General features: G+C 40.1%; 1 protein-coding gene across 1 annotated transcript in view; it reads left to right on the top strand.

Annotated features, from left to right (window-relative positions):
• The window catches only part of MAP7 (microtubule associated protein 7), a 1,390,439-nt gene that overhangs the window by 1,193,524 nt on the left and 175,281 nt on the right, over positions 1–21,634 (top strand). The window contains exon 18 of the mRNA XM_044076419.1: positions 16,801–16,905. Within this exon, the coding sequence (XP_043932354.1) occupies positions 16,801–16,905 (105 nt within the window). The remainder of the gene's footprint in view (positions 1–16,800; positions 16,906–21,634) is intronic.

Genomic DNA, 21,634 nt, shown 5'->3' with positions numbered 1-21,634 from the left:
GAAGTGGTGCATATGTGCTGTACACCATAATTAGTGTCATCATATCTGATAACAAGCCAGTGATATATCAGACTGCTACACATGTTATGTACTGTAGGGGTTATATTTCATGACGTAACCTGGACATGCCGTGGATGTTTGTACAATACTAAGGTCTATGTACTTATGGTGAATCTCGACAGTGAGTATATTGTTAATATGTACTGTAGCCTGTGTACAGACTGTGGTAGATGTCATTGTTCTAGTTCCCCTCCTATCTGATGTTACATGCTGCCCCACTGTATGGTACTGTATTGGCGTACATGTTTGTAGGGCCATACACACACACATGTCCCATACCACAGACAGCCATCAGACCTAACTATGTAGCAGCCCAGTATATGTAGGGTCAGTCTGTGAGTGGCACATATGAGGATGGTGTAGAACAGATAGGCCATATACTGTAATATTATGCTAACTTAATATATGTGGTTGGTTGTGGTTATGCACTTTCACACAGGTATATCTTACCCTGTGCTGTGACATGCCTGTTGAGCCTGCAATATATGCAGGTACATGTGGATTCCCCCATAGGAGATGTAGGCCAGTATTGAGCCAGTTAGCCTGTAGTCTGCACAGTGCATTGTTACATGCCTAGCAGGTTAGTGTATTTACCCAGTGAGATGTCATGTGCAGATACTTGCCAGATGTACTGCTGCCGGGCCTCCCTTACAAGCCATGTATGTCAGTCAGAGCAGTGGGATACTTTACGATGTATGTCAATATCTAGTGGGTAGTATGTGGCCATGGCACACCTGTACCAGCGGTCATTATGTCAGGCCAGACAGGAGTGTGTGAATGCATAACCTATGGTGGCAAATGTATACCAGTCGTTATGTGTTATACCCATCTACATGGCTGTCTATATCCATATTGTCAGGCATGGTACACATGTTGTGCACTAAGGGCTTATGTGTATACCTCTGGACTGTACAGGGTGTGTCAGAATTTCCACATATATTGGCCAATTTCTCTTCTGCATTCCACAGGAACATTACATGCTAGCAGTGGTACTTTAGAATGATGTCCCTTGGATGTCTGTCAATAGCCAGTAGCACACATGTTATAAATAGATGTGACCTCCCACACAGACCATGTCTGTGAAGGCAATCCCAATGACAGTAGCAGTAGTCTACTCATATATCTACTATACATACCTGACATCCCCTTGCACTATGACTTTGGGACTATAGGGGCTGGGGTAGGGCTACACTCCATATCCAAGACATATGGTGGAAATATATGTACATATACTTATCCAGATAGCCATATAGATATGATTACACATGTGTAGTACTTTGAATTACCACTGTCATTGCAACCACCCACTATAAATCCCTACATCATGTGGGCGTGGTCCCTTTACATTTCCTGTGCGATGGACATCCTTCCTGTGTAGTAGCAATACCTCTTACAAAAGATCCGGCACACTCAGGGCAGCCACATATTTGTAGGAGGATCGGGAACAACAGACAGACTGTGAGTAGAGCTATGTTATGCTTTGTATAGTACTGGTGTTACAGAGTGTATGTGTGTGTGTGTGTGTACATACTAGTTTACCTTGGAATGCAGTCTGTCTGCATAGCTCACAACTGTGGGCCATTCCTCTTGCTGGACAGAGGTATGCCTATCATGTTTTGTCTGTCCACCACACAGGTCCTGTGTCAGATATTACACTGGCAGTGTGTGTATTTAGTGCTATCAGTACATGGCTATATCCATTTCTGTTTCTAACTTCAGTTCCCTGACTAAGAGTATGTTGCAGACTATCCTGTAACACCAGCAACTTGCTTAGTGTATGGCAACAGTTTTCCACATATGTGCCTGTGTTCCAGCCTCTATCCTCCACCTACATACCAAACTTGGCACATATGTCATGCTGTTGGGGGTTGTTCTGTAGTGGGCTGCCATTGTTGCCATCAGTCCACTGCTGTTGTATCCCCCACACATACAGTGGGGCTGGGGCCGTATATGTGTGGGCGTCACCTACACAATACATGTGTGCCCTTATGGACTCCAGAGGCCAGTGTATGTAACAGTGGTATGTGGCCCTGTATTATTGAGTCTGGGGGGAGCACCATAAATGACCTAGGCTGTTAAAAAAGCAGGGGTATCAGGGGTAAGCTGCCATAAGGTATCTGGATGTACAGTACTGTATACTTCACCTATATTTACATTACTTATATGAATTGGGGTAATGCAAGCCTACTGCCTCCTGCCATACAGACTGTTCTGTTTGTTTGTGTGCTCATGATGGTGTCTGTTATGCCTTGTTATGTAACAGTTACAACCCATTTGATCACGTAACGTCTTTACCACCTACTCAGTTTGCACAAAGTGTAGATAGAGGCTGCTGAACTATACACCTGCATTTTACATACTGTTGATTGCTTGGTATCCTGTGGCCCAGTCTGTCTTCACTATTGTACAATTTGAAGGACTTGGCCTGGACAGCAACCATTGTGAACCTTTACAGACTACTGTATTAGTGTAAATGTTTCACGGTTGCAGTACTCTGTTTATATGGTTGTCAGTGTCTGAACAGCTTTATGACATGGCATAGAGAACTGTAATAGTGCACAATTAAAGGTTTTCCATTTCTGCAAACATGTGTGTGGTGTCTTTCTTATGACCTCTCTATGGGTATATGTTGCAGGCAATGACTGACATATGTATGGGTGGCAAATACAGTGTCCAGTTGTTCAGGTGTTAACTGTAGGCATAGTGGCTGTTCCATATTGCGTGCATCTTCTACATATGTATCTTACTGTACATATATCTGCATGTGTATGTGTAGTCATATGTATATCTATATATATCCATATAGATATCTGTATCTGCATATCTGTGTCTGTGTATCATATTACATTTCCTATGGGAGGCAGACTGTACTGCATGATATGTTAACAACACCAACCTGACATAATACACGTGGGATGGCTTACTGTTAACATCTTGTGGCCATGTTGTGTCAGGTCCCGGTTATGGGATCTGCAACACTTGGTAGTGTACTGCAGGGCATAGTGTTTGGCTGTGGAGGGGGGGGGTGCCTATTCAAACAAGACGTATAGTGTGTGGGGCCTCACAACCCCATTAATGGTGCATGTGGACATATGTGTGTTTGTTAATCTGCCATTGCTATCTACAGATGTATGGCCATATATACCTATATAGATATGCATATCTGCTAACATATATATAACTATGTCCGTATATACCTACATAGATATATATTTGCGTACACATATGTAACGTGCTGTGTATATGTAGACATATAGGTGTAGACACATATATGTGTCGAAGTAGGCATTTGCATGTATATCTGTGCATATATATTGATATATATGTATATAGTTGTAGACATATATATATATATATATATATATATATATATATATATATATATATATAGATATATATATATATATATATATATATATATAGATATGTTGTATCTGTTTAGATATTAATATATCTACACACACATACATCTAAATGTTGGTATACATTCTCTGTACTGTTGCATGACTGGACTGTATGATAAGTTTCTGAAAACATCCAATTTCTTTGTATCTGTCATGGCTTACTGGTAAATCACTTTGTCTATAGTGTGCCGGGGTCCTTGGTTCGAGCCGTGCAGGAGCTGTTTATTTTGTTGCTGGGCAGAACACCGGCAGTTGGATACTGAGTGATTAAGGCACTTTAAAGCAGTTCTGCCACTTCACATGGGCATGTAATGCAGTACTCCTGTTCAAATATAAATGTTATTTAGTAGGTTATACAGCAAAACGATGTTGATATACAGATTTCACATGGAAAATAGAATGTACTGCAGTGAGACTCGAACCGGGAATGCGTGCGTGTTAGGCAGATTCTCTGCCCACTACACTATTGCTGTTCTGCTTCATTTGCATATTTCTACCATAATGTCATACCCATGTTCCCTTTCCCTGGTCCCCAAGGTCCACGTACACAGCATCCATCCATTCTCCATTTGCTAGCCCTGCCATACCACACCTCCACACATTTCCCTCTCTGCACGTCTCGGTACTCCTCCAGTATACTCTCTCGACCCAAGCGTCTGCAGGCTATTCATCCATTTAGTCCACGTACGTATGAGCCTTCCCTTGATCCTGCTCCGATACTGGTGGAAACATTGATGTGACCTACAACTTTTGGTTCATCCCGCCAGGGACGGACCTGTTGTTCTGTCAAGAGTAGATCTAGCTGGTCTACACTGTTTCTGCCACAGGTAGCATCCTGCCAGGGTTTTGAGGAGCAGCAGTTTGCTCACACACCTGGCCAGCATGATCTCCTGGGTCCGCAGAACCAACGCCACAGGTGTGACATTCTGTACATGAAGCATGCCCACACTGCCCCACGGCATGCACCGTTTTTCATTATTCTCTTCAGTATTATGCAAGACCACTGTTCTCACAGTATGATTGGGCAGGCACTGTTCTGTGATGCACATAGACTGCTCGTAATACTGTGGTTGAGCAATGTACACATGTTTGCTGGTATTAATCTACACACTTACATAGATTTCCTATACTGTTGGATGACTGTGCTGGATGATATGTTTGTGATCACAGCAGCTGAATGTGTATCTGTCATGGCTTAGTGGATCTCACGTAGACTATAGTGTGCAGGGTCGGGAGATTGCAACCTGGCAATGCAGATTATTTTGTTAATGGCCACGATGACAGCTGTTGGCTGCAGAGTGACTAAGGCACTGTAGAGCAATTGTTAGCGGGTATGCACTGGTTTGTGTGAGGCTCAGCATTGCTGACCTCTGGTTGTGGTGTCTTGCACTGAGTTAGCATCTACATTGCTTAACCAGTGTGGTAATTGCTTACCACCACCCAAACAGGCTTACACACGTTTGCTCCCATGCTACTTCATGTATTTAGTTTACATTTGTGGACCGGGACAATCCGACTGGATGCTTGTCCATTTTCAGTGGTGGCCCGGGGAGTAGAGCTCCACAGTGACCCCAGCTACTAATTCCAATTAATACTGAGGTGTTCACATTCATAGAGAGTGACAGACGTAACATAGCTACGTGCCCCATTCTTCAAGCTTAGTTTACGTTAACATGTCAGTATTATACATGCTTAGGTCAGGTTTACATGTCAGGTATGACTGTTGACAAAGGTCATTTTAAGGTGAAGTTGGATTCCAGTTTAACAGTTCTGGATAGGTTACATGTAGCTATTCGGGGCAGGGTTAGTTATTCCATACCTGTGTGGTACAGTTGAAGGGAATAGTGAAGGAGTAGGTAAGTAGGTAGTGGGGATGACATTGTAACTGTATAGTAGCCTATTGGCATAATTGGATGAGGAGCAATAGGGAAGGTTGTCGGATGTTGGGATTTGTATGTGAGGCAGGACAAGAGGTGTCAGTTCCATTAGTTGATGTAGTGGTATAGAGTGTAAGTTAGGGGGATTTCACAAGGTGGTGAGCCTGTGCTGATCCAAGTCTGCTTGTGGTGTTCCTTCATGTGTTATTTACATGTGTCCTGTGGGACAGCTGAGGTAATACATGTGGGTTAGGGGTTCCAGATTCTGGCAATATAGTTGGGGAAGCGGGTGTCACATACGTGTAATGTTAAACATTAATAGAAATGGAACAGGGGTTTATAGGTAAGTGGTGTTCATGGGGCACAAAGGGGGGGAGTTAGTAGGAGAATTATCCAGGGAGTTGCAGGAAGGCTGCAGGGAAGGTCCACAGCTGGCCATGTCTTCTAAAGCAACAGCTGTGCATATACATTGCATTTGGAGCTTGAGATGGACACTCACACCCCTGGGTGGGGGTGAGGACCACAATAATAACTTGTGATGCCAATTAGATTGGCTTACATATCTGCAGTGGGGTGTTGTGACCATGTGCTCTTTGGTGTTATGTAGTGGGTTTTGCAACAACACATATGGTTATACCGTACTTTGCCATGTAAAATAGACTGTGCTGCAGTGGGACCCATACCAGGAATGACTGCTCATTAGGCGGAGGCTCTGCCCAATTCGCACTAATGCTTACATCCCTGGGGCAGTCCAAGTAGAACCACGCCAGCCAACACCTGCACACCTAGGCCCATAATTGCATACCCATAGTTCCCCCACCCACCCCTCCTCTACAGCACTCATCCTTACTGTGGGTGCAGGTCGGGTATAACCACACCATTACTCACTGCCCACTCTCCACGTCTTGGGACCCATGTCGTATGTTGTTTCGACCCATGGGTCATCAGGCTTGCCCAACCTTGTAGTCCGTGTATGTACACAGCCTACATAGATAAATCATTACAGTGACACTCCGATCATCATCAATTTTGGTGTGTCCCGAAAGGGACGCTCCGGTCTCTGTTGCAAGATTAGACTTGGCGGGTCCACAGTGTTCCCCCCACTGGTTGTGTCCTGCCTGTGGTTTGGGGAGCAGTGGATTGTTTACATTATTTGTGTGTTTGTTTGTATGTTTCCCCTGTCCGGCTGGAGGGGGGGTGCTACCTGTTGCACGTTTGTTGATTGGGCCCCTCACCCCCATTTGCACGGCCTGTGAATATATGTCACTCCTAAGTGCTGTATCATATCATAGCTATATATCTGTGTATACACACACACACACACACACACACATATATATATATATATATAATATATATATATACATATACATATATATATATACACACACACACACACACACACATATATATATATATATATATATATATATATCTGACGATGTGTGGATTTATGGGTGTCTGTATTTGTATATATCTATATGTGGGTACTTATATATATGTCTGTCTATGTATGTATACATTTGTACTACAGAGAGAGAGGAGTATATATATATATATCTATATATATATATATATATATATATATATATATATATATATATATGGGTATATATATATACACACACACACATACCTCTACATATTTAGCTACATATCCTGTAATGTAGACTTGTATTGCTGGATACTGTGTTTCGTGTGCATAATGGCTGACCTTGTGTGCCATGTATGCTTTGCAATACCTGCAACTAAATCCATTAGTGTAATCTGTCACACGTGAAATCTATTGTTAGTACCAGGGTAACATTCGTCCCATGCAGGACAACCCAATCATTGAGTATTCAACTTTCGTCTACACCCAGAATTACAAAGGTACCTATGGCTATGTACATGAACTACAGCGTGTGCCAGACCTAGGATACTTGGGTCGGGACAACATATGGGATGGGTCCCGGGGGGGGGGGGTGGAGGGAGGGCAGTGTGCGGTGGTGTGGTAGCTATTGGCTTGTAACCAGGGTAGGGATGGTGGCTGCGTGTGTGCAGTGGGTGAGAGGAAGCAGAACTGTGGGTAATGAATGTATGTGTCGAGGATGGCCTTGGTTGGATGGGCTTGTACTGCTCAGCCCACGTAGTGGGTGGGGGAGAGGGGAATGTGATGTCAACATGTGAAACATAACAGAGGGCTAATTTAAATCCCTATTTCAATGACACACGTACAGTACAATGAGCTTGGTAGTGTATTGCAGGGTTGACGTGTTTGGCTGGGCAGGTGTATGCCAATTCGTACGTGACGTATATTGTTTGGGGCCTCTCAAGCGCATTCACGGTGCATGTGGACATATATGTGTCTATTAATCTACCATTGCTATCTACAGATGTCTGGCCATATATACCTCTGTAGGTATATATATTTGCTTACATATTTCTAACTATATCCGTGTATACCTACGGAGACGTATATCTGCGTACATATATGTAACTTGCTGTGTATATGTGGACATATAGGTGTTGACATATATGTGTGTAGTTGTCGGCATTTGCATGTATATCTGTTCATATATTTGTATATATATATATATATATATATATATATATATATATATATATATATGTATATATATGTGACTACATCTTTAGATATGTTGCATCCGTTTAGATAGTAATATATTTGCACACACACGTCCATCTAGTTGTAGGTATACATTGTCTGTGCTGTTGCATGACTGGACTGGATGATATGTTTCTGAAAACATCTACTTCATTTGTATCTGTTATGGCTTAGTGGTAAATCCCTTTGTCTATTGTGTGCAGGGTCCTTGGTTTGAGCCCTGCAGGAGCTGCTTATTTTGTTGGTGGTGCAGAACACCGTGGGTTGGATACTGAGTGATTAAGGCACTTTAAAGCAGTTGTAAGTGGGTTTGTGTGAAGGTAAGCACTTCCTACTTCCGGTTACAGTGTCTTACACTCAGTTAGCTGCGATATTGCTTAACCTGTGTAGGCAGTGCTTACCCCTGTGCAAACAGACTTAAACCCACTTACTGCTGTTTAAAAGTGAGTACTGCCACTTAGCCCTGTGCGCATTTCTTTACAAGAAAAGAAAAAAAGGTTGATAGGAAAGTGGTGAAAAAGGGCACAAAGAAGGAAAGACAGTTGGGAAAATAGCTAGGCATGTGCAGGAAGGGTGTAGGGAAGGTCCATAGCTGCCCATTTTTTCTACAGCAACAGCTGTACATATACACTGAATTTGCAGCTAGATTTGGACACTCAAACTCCTGGGAGAGGGGCGAGGACAACATAAATCCATTGTGATGCCAATTAGACCAGATTACATGTGTCCAGTGGACACGTGTGAAAGGGACAGCTATATATGGGGCAAGTTTTTTTTTGTGGGAACAGATTGCCCTTTTCTTTTCAGTCAAGAGTGGGATGTTGGGGAGGGGTAGTAGGTATATTTGGGGAGGTAGTTGGGTAGGTTAACAGACAAGACACGATGCATACAGTGGTGGTATATGACACATGGTGGATAAACACCTTGGATGGGGAGGGGTGTTTGGAAGTCGCAAGCCCATGAGCCCCCAAATGGAAACAGTGGGACTGAGATCCCCACCCATGGGCAGTCACCACTGCACCTTCACACCCCCAAAGGTGGCTGTGCTGGGGGCTGTGTAGGAGGGGCAAGCTCATCCTCTAATTGCACCACTCAGCCCTCAAGCTGGCGTAGCTGGTCTCGAAAAGCCCTATCAATCTCCCTACACACCACGGCCCGGAACTGATGATGGGTGACTGATTCCTCTCCACCCCCACTTCCACGGGGGGGGGCAAGCCCCATCCCCTGCGGCAGTTCCACCCGAAGGTGGTGGAGGGCCTACAGAGGAGAAGGTCCCAGGCTGGGCCTCAGACATGCTTGTGCCCGGTGACATGGCCAGCTGAGGTGGGACAGGTGGGTCCGCTGGGAATGGCCTTCCAATACAAGCTATGGCATTGCAGTTTACAGATAGATATGGGTTAGTAATAGTCAACAACATTCAGGATTAGTTATAAAAATATGCATAGGTATACCCATTAACCCAACACACCAGATGTAAAACAGTTGCAGAGCAAGCAGAACACATGCATACATGGAACAACAGTGGCTATTAGAACAGCATGCAGGTTTCATTGATGGCAACAGGCCACCAATATGGGGGTATTTCAACATGGCACATGCATAGAAACAAATGTGAATATTTATAAACCAATAGGACATATGACCCAACAAAATTTAGAGTATACACATACCAATTGAGGTGTGTCATTGAGTTATTTTTGCACATATGGTAGGGGTGAGAGAGAGAGTTCAATTAACATCTAATATATCCTTGTAGTTTTCACTGGATTCGTAGTCACTGCCATGATCTGTCCCTTACATGTATTATTACACTACCCATTGGCCTTATATTGTACAATGGTATGTTTATAGATTATTATGTACATGATCTGTGTCTTAGATACAGGCGTGACAAGATGCAGGTGTTAATGCAACATATGTTGAGAATTGCACTCATACACTTTGGATGAGATGCTGGAATGACAGGTTTGTTTTATATACATTCTCTGACTATGTACACTTCTGACTATCAGTTATATGTCATTAACGGCTGTCTACATTTCTTGTATCATCACACTGCTTTTTCAGGGGAGCAGGTTACCAGGCTGGTGATGTGGGCCATTTATCTGGACATGCTGGACAGATTAGAACAGTTGAGGGGTATGGATATGCATACAACTTTCTATTTGAACATTCTAGCAAAACCTGTACTGTTGTTGGGTGTACTTATGCATACAGCTTTTTATCTGAACATTGTAACAAAATCTGTACAGGTGTGGGGTATGATTATGCATACAACTTACTAACACTCCCGGGATTCAAATTCCTGCTGTGTGTGACATAAAAGTTACAGTTAACATCACAGTACACTGTGCTGTCAGGGAATTGATGTGAAGCTTTCTACTGTTTTCTGTCTAAGTCTCCCTCACTTGTACAATATGACTGACCTCTTGGCACTTCCAACATTGTTATACAGACCTTCATACTCATTTCATCTGCATACCACAGTGTGGGCAACACTGTTTAATACAACAGTACTATTTATAGTATGCAACAGTTCAACAACATATGAAAGAAGAGTAAACAGAAGCACTCCAGGGGTTACACTTTTATTCACAGTATAGTAAACCTTTATCTCTACTGGTATGACACTTTTTCAGGCTCTTATATTTATTTGTTATGAAGTAACAAAAATAATAATGGAGCTAGAATCACGAATGACCCCCCAGGAGCTATGAATAGCTCAGTGAGTAACAGCAATTTGAGTGTTATTGGTGAGGAGAGAACTGACTTCATAAATTATGCAGCTTCTACAAATTTGGGTACAAGTAATGAGGGCCAGATAATTGAAGTGTACCAAAGAAAGGAGGGAAAGAAAGAACGTGGGCCCAGGTGACAGCAAAAGGTATTGAACCAAATAATAAATGGCACCAGAATCAGCAACAACAACAAAAAAAAAAAAAACGAATTTGTGAGGAGGGGTCAGGGCAAGCCAAAATGGAATCACAACAAACATCAATGGAGGACGTAGGTACTGACAATTTCAAAATTGTTAACCTCTCAAATTATTTGTTATCTGAAATGGAATGTTGTGTGTTGGGAAAAGGCTGGAGCCTTGTAGCAGCACAAAGAGCTAACAAAGTACAAACTATTGATGAGCTTAGAAGCTATGTAAGAATGCTTAAGTTAAAGTTACTCTTCGATAATGATACAAAGTTGGACTTTTACAAGCATAGTAGTTTTAATCCACCATTACATAAGGATTTAGAGGCATTTTTAAATTTATGTGAAGCTCAAATAATAGAGATGTTTGATAACCAACTGGAATTTAAATATTATAATGTGTCAAAAAATGAAAAATAATGTTTTGACAAGCTGGTTAAGAATTCATAAGTATTGTTTATGAAGGCAGACAAAGGTGGATCAATTGTTGCGCTGGATAGAAAGGATTATGATGCCAAAATGCTTGAGTTATTAGCAGATGAAGGGTTTTATAAGAAAATAAACATGAGAAAAGTAAAACAAGGTTATGGAATGATTGATGCTTGTATTGAGGAGTGTTTTTTGATGAGGAGAATAGATGTAACAACTAAAAAAAGTTTAAGTAATTGTAATCCCAAGTTGAGTAGGATCTTTGGAATACCAAAGATCCATAAAGATATGAATAACCCCCCTTTAAGACTAATAGTATCCAGTGCTAACAATAAAACAGAGGCCTTGCCTGTCTTCGTAGACAGATACCTACAGCAAGTGATTCCTAAAAATGAAACTTATATTAAGGATAGTTTTGATTTCTTAGCTAAAATTAGTGACTGGATGTTGATGCTACTGATATAATGGTGACATTGGATATACAATCTCTTTACACTATGATTCCCAATATAGAGGGAATGGAAACAGTAAGTTTAGAATTGTTAAGATCAGGATTTTTCTCCTCTCCAACACTATAAGTCTTTTGATGGAAATGATAGACATAGTGTTGAGTTATAATTTTATAAGCTTCAGAGATGAAATATATGTGCAAACTAATGGTGTGGCTATGGGGGCAGCATTGGCGTCTAGTTATGCTAATATATTCATGCATGGATGGGAACAGTTGCACATATTTAAAAGTGAGTTTAAAGATAAAATTTTCACAATGTTTAGATTTATTGATGACATTTTTTTATTATGGAGGGGAACGGAGATAGATTTAAATGTGTTTATCAGTTATATAAAAACATTTGTTCCTACCTGAAATTCACCTATCAAAGTAATTATGAACAGGTAAAATTCTTGGATTTAGTAGTGTTTAAGGAAGGTAATAGATTATTGACCAATATATATAAAAAGGAAGTACAGAATAATATGTATTTACATTTCTCAAGTATGCATCCAGAACAAACTAAACTTAATATTGTGAAGGGTCAATTGAGCAGGATTAGTGATCTAACAAAAAAAGGAAAACGATTTTATAGATGAGGCCAAATAATTATGTAGTAAGATGTCCAAAAGGGGTTATCCTAAGGTATATGTTGATAAATTATATGAGGAGTAATTAGAGTCCAGAAAAAGTGGTAATAGTGAGAGAAGAAAGAATAAAAAGGTATATAAATATAAGACCTCTATGGTCATTCACAATAGCATAGACTCTAAAGCAGTTAAGAATGTGATTACACGAAATTGGAGTATTTTTAGAAATAATGAGGAATTGCTAGGTAAGATGGAGCAGGGACCAAGTTTTATCCAAAAAAGAGGGAATAGCTTCAAAAATTATTTTCAGTCTAAGTTAAATCTCACTAAACAAGTATTGCATAAATGTGGGATGGTGAAATGCCTCAATTGTAATATGTGCAACTATTTGTTTGTTGAAAATAACCAGTGTAAAGTGGGAAGTATTATTGTAAAAGTGCCTGGTTATTTAACTGCAAAGTGAATAATGTTGTTTATCTGTTTGGAGTGTAAAGCATTTTATGTTGGGAGAACCACAAGTGAATTATATAAACGTATATATGAACATAAATATAATATACAAACAGAGGGCAAGAAGAATGCCATGAGTAAACATTACAAAATGAAGAAGTGCAAAGTTAATTTTAAATTTTTAGTTTTGGAAAAATTAAGTGCTACAGCATTTCTAATGAATATTGAAGAAGAGTTGTGGTGGTGGTGCTGCAGTAGCGTTGTCGCCTCACAGGAAGATGTTGTCCTGTTTGATTCTCAGCTAAAGCGTCTTCTGTGTGGAGACATGCGTGAATGGGCATACCTTCGTTGAAGGTTGTGCATCAGGGCTAGCAACTCGGTACATAAAAATCTACTGCCAATCATTAGTGGACCGGAGTTCCGCTGTGGCGACCCCTAACCGGGAAAAGCCGAAAGATACAACATTGAAGAAGAGTTGGGTTGGTTAGAGTATTCATGGCAAGTTAAACTATAAATGCATGCTTCACACCTGGATTAAACAATAGAGAGGAGTTTATCTATTTAAAAAGAAGGGGTTTTAAACATTAGTATGTGTTTATAGTATTCTGCATATGTTTTAGATAGTTTATATTATCTAATTTTACAGTGATTAATATATGTGTATGAGATGTATTTGGTAGGGAGTCATGTGATTTGTTGTTAGTGTATTTAACACTGCAAGCATTTTAATTTAATTGTCTGATGAAGTCTCATTTGGAAGAGTGGAGGAGCGAAAGCGCTAACCTTGTGGCTATTAAATTGGTTTTCCTGAAGCTTCTATTGCTTTTTTTCTATATTTATTTGTTATGTCAGTAGATGCAGAATAATTACTAACCTGCCTCACGACGCAGCCTTTGCAACCTAGCATCATGGGCTTGCTGGTTCGCAGCCTGCTCATCTGCAGCTATCAGAGAAGTACAGTGATATTTAGCCATACCTATCCATAGTATACACAAGCTAGGCAATTATTACCTACTTAGTAGAATGAGTACTTACTCAGTACCAGGGCATTAGGCATCTGACGGGATTCCTGAATCAACTGTTCCAGTACATCCCCCCTCCACTGCTTCAGCTCAGCATGCTGGTGCTGCTCACCATTTCAGGGGATACCTGTGGCACTGGTGAGGTCACGGGCGAGACTGTCCCAGGTCTCCGTTTTATACTGCGAGCCTTGGTACTGGCCCTGCAGCAGTCTCTCCTCATGGTGTTTTACCAGGAGCCATACCATGATTTTTGACTTCTGGATGCCCCAGCGCTGAGCTCTGAATTGAGTGCCTTCACCCACTCCAGCCATTCTGCCTACAGTAGGAAGCTACAACCACTTATGGGTAGTATTCCCGCCTGTGGGGTTTAAATATGACCAGTTTCCCACACTTTTCCATGATTGGCCGGTTTTGAATAGGCGAACCTGCTTACCTAAGTTTTGCACTGCTTAAAGAGGTATACCACTAGGCAGATTGATTACTAAGTTGAGCTGTGCAGCAGTTCGCATTGCTTAATAGTTCATTAGCATTATATTTGCCTTTTGACAGTGATTTAGTATTCATTACAGGTTATATATGTGTCTGGTATCTATGATTCATGTGTACCTACACTGCATGGGGTCCTGGGGACTTCTACACTTTATTACAATAACACCTCACATCTATGCTTACTGCAGTACTCCAGTTCACATATTTATGTTATGTAGCAGGTTATGCAACATCACACTGTACATAGATTCAGTTCACATGTTTGGTTTGATTTTCCTGTGGTGAGGATTAGTTTGCTGATACTTCATCCATATGTATTGCTATGATGGCTTAGTGGTTCACTACTGTGACTACATTGTACAGGGTCCTGAGTTCGAGCCTTGCAGAAGCTGTTTATTTTGTTGCTGGGCAGAACATGGGCCATTGGGTACAGAGTGATTACGGCACATTAAAGCAGTTGTGCGTGGAGTTAAACACTGCTAACCTCCGGTTACAGTTTCTAATACTCACTTAGCTTCTACTTTGATTATTCTGTGTAGGTAATGCTTACCCCCACACAAATGCATATAAACACGCTTACTACTGCTTACTTGTGCTTAAACCTGCTTACTAGTGCCTTATTACTACAGTAGTCCAGTTCACATTTAAATGTTTTTTATTAGGTTATACAGGAGATATATGAGAAAAAAAATGTTCATATACAGATTTCACATGGTGAATGGTATGTGCTGCAGTGAGACTGGAACTGGGAATTTATTTATTTTATTTTATTTTATTTACATTTGTTGACCGGGAGTGTCCGACTGGATGTAGGTCCATTTTCAGCGGAGGCCCAGGGAGAAAAGCTCCACAGTTAAAATAAACAGACAGTAGTTACATTGGATTACATAGCGATTAACAATTTAACACAACAATTACTTACAACATATGTACAGATGAAGAACATAGTACATCAGCAGACAACTAGAATTTTTATCTGCAAAGTACATAACAGACATTAACAAATGCTACAATAAGAAGTTCCTGCTGTATAATAAGTACTAGGCTTATGAGCATCTGAGCTTGCTATAATCAAGGTAGTTAGTGGAGTGGAAAGAAAGGTAGTGGTTGGATGGGGTGGGTGATATTAAGAGTGGGAGTTGCAAGGGCATAGCCAGCATGTTTTTAGGTGCGCTTTTAGTAAAGTTTTGAAGTGGGTGCATGATGGTTTGGAGGTAATTGTGGGTGGGAGGGAGTTCCATAATTTGGCTATGGTGCAAGAGAATAGCACTTCACCAGCAGAGTTATTGGCTTTAGTGATCTGCAAGTGACTTTTGTTGCTGGATCTTAGTGGTCTGGTAGTGCGATAAGGTTGGAGTAGATTCTGGAGGGATGGGACATTTAGTGGATGGTTTACTAGTTTGTGGGCGAGTGAGAGTTGATACCATTGAAGGAGGTGAGGGAGTTCAAGCCAGCCCAGTTCAGCAAGGGAGAGACAGTGGTGACTACGGTAGGATGCCCCTGTGGTGAATTTGGCGATATTGTTGTAGCAGGTCTCTAGCTTGTTTAGATCGCATTGCCTTAGGTTGGTATATATTGGAGAGGCATAAAGTAGGGTGGAGATAAGATGGGAATTTGCTATTGAAATCTTTGCTGCTTTGGTGAGAAGTTGCTTATTTCTGTGTGTGAATGCCTGCTCATTAGGCAGACGCCCTGCCCACTACACTTTTGCTGTGCTGCTTCAATTGCATATATCTTCCTTGTTATCCTCTTCAGCCTTTTAAGCTGCTTTAACCATAGCTAAGCAATGAACACACCTGCGCACCTATGGTTAGCTTTATTCGAAATTAAGATAAATATGTTGCGTTTTCTTTGGTTTATTTATATGTCCTGTTGCTATTGTACACATGGGGGACTGTTGGTGGGGATATGCAGACACCTATGAGCGGCCTCACTCATTTATTTCCACTTTCTGCTGTTCTACTTTGCAGGGGCATGTTTATTCTGAGAGCTCTGCTGTCAGACACGCCCCCTGCACTCGTACATGCTCCGTGTATGCCTAGGAGGTCGGGCAGCGTGCCTTCATTAATATGCATGGCACTCTGCTGTCCTGCTCCTAAGCAGCCACTTCCGTACGGAAGGTTAGTAAATCCGGGGGATAGTTTTCCAGGTACAAACTCTTTACAGTCTGCATTGCTTCTTTTCTCTTTTTTTTAGTATTCTGAGATGCAGATCAGTTTTTGATAATGTGCAGAAGAAAATAAGTGCTGCCAGTTTCTTAGACCAAATTTGTGTTTAGTACTTTGAGAGGTTGTTAAGAGGTTATTGAGATAGACTTGCATCTTAAAATCCTGTTTGATATTTTATTATTTTAAAGTATAAGAAAATACTTACTATTAATATAAAATTAGGATAACATACAAAATGGACATTTTTTAGTATATTACATTTCCATGAACACTGTCTATCTCCTTGAATAGAAAGAAGAGGAGGAAGCTCGCATTAGAGAAGAGGCAGAAAGATTACGACTAGAAAGGGAAAAGCATTTTCAGAAAGAAGAACAAGAACGCCTTGAAAGGAAAAAGGTAAAAATGTAAATTTAATGAACATGCACCTTCTCTGCTCATATATTTTCTGTTACGGGAAAAGACGTCTCCAGCAGCTGAGAACAAATTTTTATATGTGCAGTGTATTTTTAACTTCTGCATGTGTGGGTGCATATATATTTAACCTAGTATCACATCTAGATATCAGAGTGTAGTAAATCCATGTATCTAAATTTGGGATGTATTTTTATTTATGTACATCCTGTGCATGTGATCAACACATTTATCCACATCTTGTGTTAATCAGAAATGTGTGTGTGTGTGTGTGTGTCTGTCTGCCTTCACATATACATTTAAATATGAATTAAATAGGTTCATAAGTGTATATAAGGCTAATGACCACTGGGGCCTTTATAAGCCTAGCAATGCAACCCAAATGTATCCCATCAGTTACTGTACCTTAGAAGTTATTTATGTGGTGTGTGTTAGTTAGGGCATGATTTAATAGCTGCCTCTGTCCATCAAAGACATAGGTGTCACAGCAGGGGTAAATTTCTGATTTCAAACTAGTTCAGGTTATGCTTGAATAGGGTTAGGGAAGGCCCTGCTTCACAAGGATGGGAAGTCTATTCCAGAGAATGGGGATTCTGTAAGATATGCACCTGTTCCTCCAACAAGTCCTGTTTAAGTCACAAGCAGTTTAAATCCTTAGATGTAGCAGTTCTGGTGCTATTTGTTTTGCTGCAAAAGTTCCATCAGAGCAGGATCCAAGGATGCCTTCTATGCCAGGCATAAATCGCTTTTCAACAGTCTGTGAGAAACAGAGTATGGAGGTGGGGATTTGAGGGGATCTGCAGAGGACATACTGTTTATGCCCTGTATTCTTTTTGTGAGGAACCTTTGTGGACATTCCACTGTTGCATGTTTCTAGTCCGATACATAACCAACGATGGGTCTGATGATGGCTGAGTACAGTGGCACAGAGACTTCCACCGGACCTAAATGCCATGCCCTTATTTATAAGTTGAGTGATAATTTTCTTGCAACTTTAGACACATGTTGGTCAAAAGGCAAGTTACTGTCTACAGGATTCCCCAAATATATTTTTATCTTTGGTTTTGAAGAAATTTGTGGTTTTCCCCAACTCTAAAGCCCTTTTTCTTACTTCTCTATCCCATTTGTTAGATTCTATAATGCAGGTCACTGCAACAAGTGGATATACCTTATTCTAGATATGCATGCGTTTGGGGAGTAAACCCCTATGTAAGACATGCAGGAGGGCTTGCCCCCCATCTAAAAGTACTTTTAGCAGCATTTTTTGAGAGAGGAGGGGGATAAACGTCTTTAGGACTGAGTGCATTCATTTTCCAAGTCAGAAGTCATGACCTTTGTGTCAGTTAAAGCCATGGATCCTTCAAAAAGTAACAAGCGTTATAAAGTATGGATATGCAGTTTTATGGTCACATGTTTAATGCATCACTGCACTTTTTTGGCTTCCATAACTCAGAAATAGTTATCTGTGTATGTTTAATTAGAACACATATTAATATCCTTAATCCGTGAGAATGTCCCTTTTCACATTAACACATTTCATTATATGATCATCCAAGACAAAAATGACTGATTCTTCAAGCATGTGATGTAGTTTCATAATAATCATCAACACATTTACATTCATCATGGATTGATGTAATAAAGGAGCCAGTCTATCCTTTTGAGGAAGCATGTTAAGAAGTAGCTTTGTATGGCAGTATTACAATACAAGGCAGTACTAATAATAAAAAGGATGTTGCATTAACTGAACATGTATTATATTAAAATTACAGTACAGTTCGGAGCATGAATTATTGATTTATTGTAGTACTTATATATGAGAAATGTTCATAATACAGAGAAAGCCATGCCTTCTAATAACAGTAGTAGTACTGAAACTCAATACCTGTATAGTTCTAAATCTCTTATGTCAAATAATTTCTAGTCTGTCATAGTTCTCTGTTTACTCCTGATTAGTTACTGTATTCTCTGTGTAAGCACAATGTGACAGTAAATATACAAATTTGTTGTTCCTTAAGAACAGTCTATGTAAAATGATTCCTGTTGGCATTCCTATAAGTTTATACTGCCTTGTCTTTACGTAGAGTACCTAAGATGTAGTTAGTCCTACCAGTCTGTACTATTGAACCTTTGTACCTTAATATTTAGTAGGGTTTTCTCTCCAGGCCTCTGCTAAAAATGGCTATGCCAGGTCGGACATTCCTTTCCTGATAAACAAATTCAAATAAGTAGCAAGTATGTAAGTAAACAGGTAAATAATAAGTAGGTTAGTTAGTAAACAGGTACATGATAAAAATTTTCACTATAAAATACAACATAATCCGTTGCTGAAATTTGCTATAGTATATGGTGTTGGACTTCTTCCCAGTTTTAAAAGTTTTATATTTAATGTGTTATGCTGCTGTTCATAATGGTTAATGAATCTGATTCATACTTCAGAAATTTTATTCTCGTGTGACTGATAACAGTTTATCAATGCAAGAAACAACTCCAGGGTATTAAGTAAAGTTTCACAAAGTATACAGTGCTTTTTACTAAATAGAAAAGGCATGAATGATTGACAGTTTTAAACTACTTTTTTATGGAGATCAATATGATTTAAATATACAAATCTTGCAGGAATGCATGTATTTTCAAAATTATTTATAAATCACATTATTCACTGTTTAACTAGGATAATCCATTCCAGGGCAGAGTGTATTTAGAATGAATGCATATCCTGGGTTATTGAAAAAGCACAGCCTTGACTGTGATTCATGTTACTCAAGGCTGTGCATTAATTGTGATTAAACTCATTTCCTATCAGTGGCCATTTTGTGTGTGTGTATGTGTGTGTGTGTTTTGGTGGAGCACTGCAACACATAATGAGAAGAAAAGCAAAATGAAGTGGGTCTTTAGTACGACTCATGCACAGATGCAGATTTAATGTTAGAAATTGTTGCTGCTGTTTTCGCATGGGATTTAAACATGGAGAATTACATAATTTGCTGCCATAAGATATTGGCCATTCATTGTGTATGAAATGCCGTAGTTAGTGATGGCAGTTTAGTTAATTAACTTGCTCAGGCTCAAACCCTTTACCTTGGCTACAGCAGACAAGAGCTTGAATCCCCTACACCAACTACCAGACTGCTGCTTAGTCAACAGGGGTGCATTTTTAAGGAATGTTTGTTTCAGTGCATTTTCAAGGAATTGTGAGCTTCAAGGGAAGAGACATTTACTGTTGCTCATGCTAAGTCTGTTTTCATCGTGCAGCTGTTTTTTGTAGCAAATGGCCATCAGTATTTGTGCTGCAGAATCTGAAAGCAGTATTAGTAGCACAACAGGTAGCATACTTGCCTTGTGATGCAGGAGGTTATGAGTTCTACTCCCACACCATACATATGGATTGTTGATACCTATTGCTGTCTTACCATTTTTTTTAAATGTAACATAGGCAATTTATTCTTTAAGGGCAGCTAGCAGTGAATTTGTAGATGAAATAATAAAATGTAAAGCTGTTTGCCAGCAGCAACCTCTCCATTAGTTACAGATCTCTTTGATGTGGAATTATGTGGAATTATTCAAATGATTTTTATTTCTGCACAGATTGTGCATATCGATTAATATTGGTGGATTATAATGACAGAAGTCTGAGTGGCCTTTTATAGATGAAATGTTCAGAAAATGGGTAGTTTTGTCATTATTGGTTCATACGTTTTGTTTCATTGCTTACTGGAAAATGTTCAAAAGTATAAATTTAAAACATGCTGTAACAAGGAGAACTACAGAATTTGCTGCCATGAGAGACTGGCCATTCCTTGTATGTAAAATACCGTAGTTAGTGAGGTAGTTTAGTTAATTAACTTGCTCAGGATCAAACCCTGTACCTTGACTACAGGAGACAACAGCTTGCATCCTCTACACCAACTACCAGACTGCTATATTATACAAGGAATATAATTCAATGCAATCAGGAAAGTGAATCAAAGAGCACTTTGCATACAGAATAATATGTGAAAGTGGCCTATAGTTTGAAAACAGCCCAAAAGTAAACTTAACTCGCCACTGGCCAGATGCATTTTCTTTGAATGTCAGTTTCAAGGGAAGAGAAGTTTACTGTTGTTCATGCTAAATCTGTTTTCATTGTGAGACTATATTGTTTTGGTTAGCAAATGGCTATCAGTGTTTGTGCTATAAAATTTGAAATAAGAGTTTTAAATTAAATCCAAATATCTGTAATCATTGTAGAAGTAAAGATGAAAATAGTGTGCACACTGACAGGTTTGAACAGTGTTTATGGTAACTGGGGTGGGTAAATAGCCAAGTGATGGAACTGTGGAATGGCTACGGGGGGGGGGGGTCACAATGCATTTCTCTGCCTAGAGCCCCATTTGACCATGATCTGGCTCTGGTGGTAATACTTAGTAATACTTTTCAAAGCTGCTGTTGTGAAGAATTTGCAATAAATTACTGGTTACATTTCAGTTATAACCCTGTTATAGGCTGCACCCTCCCCTTATCAGGGCTTCAATCATGAGGAGTGCACACAGCATATAAGAGGAGGTAAACAGGTTTAACCCTCATCATACCTTCTTTTCCCATTACTACCTCCAGTGGGCTCCCAAGTCACAGGTTAAACTTGTGTCATCTGGTCATGGCTTTACCGCTCTACACAAATGGAACTGGGAAAATGTAATTCAAAGTTTATTGAAATACTCCATTTGTGTTCAGT

Source organism: Protopterus annectens, chromosome 1.part1 (genome assembly GCF_019279795.1).
Source record: "Protopterus annectens isolate FY-2018-M chromosome 1.part1, PAN1.0, whole genome shotgun sequence".
Lineage (NCBI taxonomy): Eukaryota > Metazoa > Chordata > Ceratodontiformes > Protopteridae > Protopterus > Protopterus annectens.
This window is presented reverse-complemented; position numbering and strand designations above follow the sequence as displayed.